The 7,442-nt window shown below is 34.5% G+C and overlaps 1 protein-coding gene across 1 annotated transcript in view; it reads left to right on the forward strand.

Annotated features, from left to right (window-relative positions):
• Positions 1-7,442, forward strand: part of LOC108739171 (pikachurin) — a 108,913-nt gene that overhangs the window by 74,092 nt on the left and 27,379 nt on the right. The window contains exon 5 of the mRNA XM_018472939.1: positions 3,904-4,238. Within this exon, the coding sequence (XP_018328441.1) occupies positions 3,904-4,238 (335 nt within the window). The remainder of the gene's footprint in view (positions 1-3,903; positions 4,239-7,442) is intronic.

The following is a 7,442-nucleotide window of genomic DNA, read 5'->3' on the forward strand; positions in this document are numbered from 1 at the left end:
TGTTCTCAGATCTCAAAAGAATGCTCGTTGGGAAAAAATTTTCGTCGAATGAAGAGGTGATCGCCGAAACTGAGGCCTATTTTGAAGCAAAGGACAAATCGTACTACAAAAATGGTATCGAAAAGTTGGAGGATCGCTATAATCAGTGTATCACCCTTGAAGGGAATTATGTTGAATAAAAAAAACGAATTTTGCAAAAAAAATGTGATTTACTATTTTAGGCCGGGGACTTTTCAATTGACCTGTTACGTGGATCATACAACCAAATACTAAATTATTATTATTATTAGTAATATTTCTTTATTTAAACGTTTCCTACGTAGAGTCTTCCGCCCTATCCGCCATTATCTATTAACTTTTTTTCTTACTTTCCATTTTTTTAAATACTTTTACCTTTAGTTAAGCTTCACTGCATTCGAACTTACAATTAACGAAAAGGATAATTCAATAACATTTTAAAAATAAAACTACTATATGTTTATTCTTCTCTATCAATTTATCCCGTTGAAGCAATTATGTGAGAAGTATTGAAACATTCCTGAAGGGCTTCCAATACTTCCATTTATTCTCAATTGATTAATCTCTAGTCATGCAATGAGTAAACTGACCCAAAATTACTACCCTGGGCGAACAATATAACAGAACCGTTTTAGCCGCAGAGTAACATTCCCTTAGCGCCCTTAATTGCTTTACCGAAGAATGTCCAGAAATGGAAAGATGCAAAGGAAAGGGAGCAAAACACAAGTGTAACACACATACCCCTTCTCAATACATCACTAAGATCAAAGCAACAATAACGTTCACCTTTTAGTAATTATATTAGAAACGAATTAAAAGTCAACTTCTAAATTTTGACTATTTTTTACTAAATTAACAATGAAGAAATACAATTCTTTAAGTTAATTTGGCTACATAAATAAATAACAAAATTTATAAACTGTTTACAAAAATTTTATTTGGTGCACACGTTGCACTGTAGCTTGTTCCAGTTTAATTAACTATTACCCTCATATGTCTAAAAATTCAGAAGCAATTTACAATTTTGCATCGTTTTCTCTATTTTGTAAATTCAGGAATAAACTTTTGATTAGCAGCAAACGAATTACTTTCAAGGCGTTTAAAGCTCTCTCTCTGCATTTCAACGCCGTGTTATTACAAGAACCACAATTTGATTTATTTGAAGCTTTTTTAATTTGGCTTATCTTCGAAACCCTTACGTAGTCTTAAGGGCAATTGTACATCCTCTATTTTTAGGTCTGTAAATAGAAAACCCGCAATATTTCTGTGGGGCATTCAGTTAACTTCTTAATTATTCTTCGTATGAGTTATAACAATCTGAAATCGCTGCAAAATTTTTATTCTATATGTACCTACACGATGTCACCAACATCAACCGGTCTGATTCTGAATATTGGATAAAGTAGAATGCCGATGATTCAATTCCGATACTTTGATGTTATCAAACGTCACAAAAAATTTATTAAGAGAACGTTTAGCAGAAATGGATCCAATGAGTAATTTAAACGGAATTTACTTGGGAATGAAATCTGAAGAAAGATTTTTATTAACTTTGAGTTCAATCAACGCCGTAATAAACCAATACCTTTCGATCTTTAATAAATCTGTCGTACTTTGACAGTGTACCATTTCAGCTTCTTTATAGAAGAAAATTTATTCTCGAGGTATCTAACAAAATATGCTTTACTTCAATATTCTTTAATCTACAAATTAAATAACTTTAATTAAAACCTAAAGACAGCCGAGAAAATAACTTTATCCCTTAGATACCCTGGAGTTAAGTGTGGGGGTTATAATTAGATGCTCATTAAATGAAATACATCAATCACAAAGGGATACAGTAATACAAATACGGATACCAAAATAAAACAAAACCATNCAAGCTATCCAAGGATGGTACTATAGAATGTCACCTCAAGGTAGGCCTAGTGGCGTCATCTCTTGGTTAGGCCGGAAACTTATCAATCCACCCTCGTACTACAGTTCGGAAAGACGTTAATTCTTTTGAGGTATTATATTGTCAAAATGTTTTTTAAGAACAGTATAAATTCTTGCTCAACAATTGGATCGCGATCTTGATCGTATTAGATCTTATCAACACACCATTGGCAGTTTCGATAAGATGGCGATATACTGCTGTCAATTTGATTTACCGAGACTGCATAAGGCGTGCTGATGGGATCTAGTAAGATGAAAATTGCAATTTACTTACTAACCTCACTTTTAAGTTTAATTTATGTTATAAGAACTTACGGCCGCTAAGCCAATATTGTTTTTAATATTATAGAAAATTGGAGTAGATGTCTCAATAAAGTCCCTTGTGTTTGACCCTGTTTTTTTTTTCGTAACGTTTGCTACGTACCTTTATTTCAAAGCTTGATTATATGATTCGCAATAAAAAACTTGTTTCTTTTGCTTTTTTAAGCTATGAAATATGGAATTTAGTGGTATTAACCGCACAAAAAAATACAACAGGCTTATACATATAACGTACCCGGCTATTTTAATAAAACTGCATTACAACTTCATGAATATATAACACAGGAGCTTGTAATCTATGTACATACATCCATATTATATTAACTCTGAAATAATGAAACTTTGAAACGACCACGAGAAGATAATAACATGATCTACGAAGCTTTTTATCAATTTTGAACTATGAAAATAGTAAATTGGGTAACTCACAAGTCACTGCTTAGAGTAATGTAAATTATAATTATTGATAAGAATGGATACTTGATAGAATTGAAGTCATTAGATTATTAACTAACAAATATTTAATAAAATAACTGTCGAAACTGCCAGACGCGGATCGCGATTTCGATCTTTTTGGATCTCATCAGCGCGTCGCAGACAACTTCGACAGAACACAGAGCAACTTTTACCTGCTGTGTTAACAGGACAAGGTCCACTTGTGTGGATATTACTTGCTGAAACGAATCCTGGCGTAGCGAACCTCAACGTGATACACACGTTACCATAATCGAATAAAATAATTCGAAGTGGTCTGTATTCTGTTTTCTGTAACGAATACTTATTCATTAAAGTATACATTTTGGGTTGACTCGATTTTTGATGATAAATAATCCAATCTTATAAAATACGTTGTCTGATTCATACGGAAATAATAAAAGAAATACATGACTGTTGGTGTTTGCTATCGTAATAGTTTATAAAAAATACCACAATGTTTATATTAATCCTAGTACAGATCCGTCTGCAGAACAATCTAAGTCTGATTTTAAAAAGGTGTACATTTTTCGTTTCTCTTTAAGACGATCAAACTTTCATATTACCTACTTTCCTTTTAAGTAGGTAAAGAAATCAAGTCAATACAAGGGGTTGAAAAATTTATTCGCCTTCTGATAAGAACTTCATTAATCAGGTGTTCTTAAACATTAAAGATACATTCATTAACAACTGTATGTGACACTAAGGACATTTAATTATGACCTTAATAGAGTCTCGTACCAGAATACGAAAAGTCGATTGGACTTTACATACGACGTCTGTTCAAAAAGAATCGTGAATTTTGTTTTTTCAAAAATTATTATGAATATTTATTTTGTCCCCTTCAAGGTAATCCCCACCATATGTTATACAGTTGTGCCAACGTTTTCCCCAATCCTCGAAACACTTCAAAAAATCATTTTTGTGATCTTGTAACACCATAAAAAAAATCGAAAATCGACTATATGTAATCCGCGGAAATTCAAAATTTGTACTGTAAATAAATTTTACAATCCCGTATATTGACTTATTTCCTTATATAAAATTAAGGGAAGAAATGGAAACTATTTCCTTTTAAGTACAATGTTAATAGAACTGATAACATTTTCTAATGCTACTTGTTTCGGCTACAATGTTGACATTTATTTGCAGATTTGACTGCGGGTCCGGCATCGGTATATTACGTTCAGAAGAAACGGTATTACTAAACCAATGGAACCACATTTCGCTTTTCCGACACAGGTGGGATGCATGGTTGCAATTAAATAATGGAAAACACGTCCAAGGGCGATCGAAAGGACTCTTCTCAAGGATCACTTTCAGAGAGCCACTTTTTATCGGAGGAACCGGGAATATTACCAGCTTATCGGAAAAACTTCCCGTTTCGTCGGGAATTAAGGGTTGTCTTCGTAACTTACAAGTAAACGATAACTCGTATAAATTCGCCTTGGAGCCAAAAGGAGAAGCTTTAAAAGGATATGGAGTAGGTACGTCATTAAAATATTATTAAAATGTTTCTTCTATTCTTTTGCGTTGTTATTACAATGTTATGAGAAAAAAAAACACATAAACCCTAATATGTACACATGTGCGACTACTTTTCTACTAAGTACGAACTTTTTCTCCAAACTTCGACAGCGTAAAACTATTTTTAATTATTTATGATAAATATAATTGTTACATCCTACAACTCATTCAAAAGAGTATCTTAAATCGTTCCTGACAACTTCCTCTTTATGTCTGTAAAGTCTTATCCAAATCAACAAAACGTAGAACTCATTCATATGATGGTCATCAAATTCAATTCCTGTACGAGCTGGATTTTTAAGCTTGGCCATTGTGAACAACAAAAATCTTTCCGCAAAATCTTCCGTACATAAAGTGGATGGACACTCCAATTGTTGTGCACAATGGCCAATCGGTTCATTTGAGTTCTCTTCAATTCTACGTTCTACAGCAGCAACGATTTGTTCAATGAGCGCTGTAAAACGAACGAAAACGATCCACAGTTTTTCTTTCGTATTACTTACTTGAATTGCGACCCTAAGTTTCGCGAACTGGACTAAAATTTTCGACAATTTGTAAGCTTTGCTCTGATGTAAACCTATTCATGGTGAAATGACAAATCAAACTAAGGTCAAATAAGCAGTTAACACCAAACCGGCTGCTACTAAAGAGAATATTCCCAACTTGAAAGTCAACTTTCTCAAAATTACCATGATCGTCATTATAAAGTGGGCGTAAGAAACGTGTTAACAAAATTCAATATTAGTCCAATAATTTTTGTAAGAGAACCTTATAAACTTTACTAGAAAGCATAGGAATTTTTGGTGTACTAGTATTGTTAAAGCCAGGTATAGAAACAGAAAATTTGTAAGATAGGTTGTTTGGAATATTTATCGGGTTGTTCGGAAAGTGATTTCGTTTTTTCCCGACAGAGGATTTGATTGCATTCTTTTCTTAAGCCGTATAATTTTTATATGCTTTGAGAGCTCATATAGCAAGGCTTGTGTGTGAAAAATTCCAATTAATTCTACGCAGTAGTTTTTGGTTGGTGCCCTTTTAAATATGGAGAGCGATAAGCAGCATTTTCGACATATCTTACTGTTTTACTACAGAAAGGGTAAAAATGCTGTTCAAGCCAGAAAGAAATTGACTGATGTGTATGGAGAAGGTGTGTTGACAGTACGCCAGTGCCAGAACTGGTTCGCTAAATTTCGATCCGGCAATTTTGATGTCGAAGATGCACCACGTTCGGGAAGGCCGGTTGAAGCTGATAAAGACGCGATAAAGGCATTAGTTGATGTGAACCGGCGAATAACAACACGTGAGATCGGATTGAGGTTAAATTTATCAAATTCAACAGTTTATGACCACTTGAAAGGCCTGGGATTATCCTCGAAGCTCGATGTATGGGTTCCCCATGTTCTCACAGAGAGAAATCTGTGTCGCCGCATTGACGTCTGCGATTCGCTTCTCAAACGTCACGAAAATGATCCGTTTTTGAAGCGCATCATCACTGGGGACGAAAAATGGGTTGTATACAACAACGTCAAACGCAAGAGGTCATGGAGCAAAAAAGATGAACCGGCTCAAACCATTTCCAAAGCCGATATTCACCAAAAAAAGGTGATGCTGTCTGTTTGGTGGGATTTTAAAGGAATCGTTTTTTTTGAGCTTTTACCGGATAACACAACGATTAATTCGGAAGTCTACTGTCATCAGCTGGACAAACTGAATGATGCACTTCAACAGAAAAGGTCAGAACTAATCAACAGGAAAGGTGTAGTGTTTCACCAAGACAACGCGAGACCTCACACAAGTTTGGTCACTCGCCAAAAGCTTTTACAGCTTGAATGGGATACAATGCTACACCCACCATATTCTCCAGACCTGGCACCATCGGATTATTATTTGTTCCGGTCACTCCAAAATTTTTTAGACGGTAAAACCTTCACCTCAAATGAGGAGGTCAAAAACCTCCTCGATCAGTTTTTTGCCAGCAAAGACCAAAAATTTTATGAGCGTGGAATTATGCTACTACCAGAAAGATGGCAAAAGGTGTTGGACCAGAACGGTCAATATATAATTTAATAAAGTATTTGTTTATTATACGAAAACTGTCTTTCATTTCCACAAAAAAAAACGAAATGACTTTCCGAACAACCCTATAATTATTGTAGGTAGATTTTATGCTTTAGAATGTTTTGTAATTGTAATTGTTATCGGCCTGTGCTTCGAACTAACGATGGGAAAATCCATTCATTAACTTATATGGCTAGGAAATGGTCTGAAAACGTGTACGTACAGGTCCACTACCCTGGAAAGTACACGTAGTCATATTCTTAGAATAGGTGGGTTGTTCCTCCCAAAGTTACATTCCAAAATTATTGAACCTTAACTTTTTGAACACGCCCATCAAGCATCAGTATTCTCTTTTACAATAAATGTAGAACTGAACTCATAAGTAACTTGAACAGAACAGAACTTATCAGTAACCTGAACAATACAGAACCTTTCAGCAACTTAACCAAATCAGAACAATATTTTATTCATATTCATTCAGTTTAATTTAGTATAATTTGTTTGTTATTTGTTTTCGAATTAGTTTTTAAATAAACTAAGATCAAGTGTTGGTAAAGAAGTATTTTTTCTAAACCCCAGCATGATCATTTTTCCGGATCCGCGAATCCGACACTACCCAGTCGTACGGACGGCTGGGTGTCTTCTGAAGATTTCCCCTCTTCCACGAAAACAAAAAAAAAATCCATTGTCACGCAAAGGCATCCCGATTATAAGACACCATGGTAATGTTTACAAGAGTTTTGTCTCTGTTAATGTATAGAAGTGTTCGTACAATGATCTCCATATTGATTCATTGCATCACAGTTTAACATTTGGATTTGCAGAGTCCACATGCATTGATCTAAATTTATCTGTGATTTATAGGGTCAATTGAAAAGTCCCCGGCCTGACACATAGACAGCGGCACCAGAACTAAATCCATATGATTTTCAGTTAGTCCTAACCTTCAAAAGACGCGTCTATAAATTTGACGGCTGTCGGATCATTAGTTTGTGAATTATAGCATTTTTAGTGAAGCAACTTTTGTTATTGTGAAAAAAATGGATAAAAAGGAATTTCGCGTGTTGATAAAATATTGCTTTTTGAAGGGAAAAAATACAGTTGAA

Source organism: Agrilus planipennis, unplaced genomic scaffold (assembly GCF_000699045.2).
Source record: "Agrilus planipennis isolate EAB-ADULT unplaced genomic scaffold, Apla_2.0 scaffold220, whole genome shotgun sequence".
NCBI classification, from domain to species: Eukaryota; Metazoa; Arthropoda; class Insecta; order Coleoptera; family Buprestidae; genus Agrilus; species Agrilus planipennis.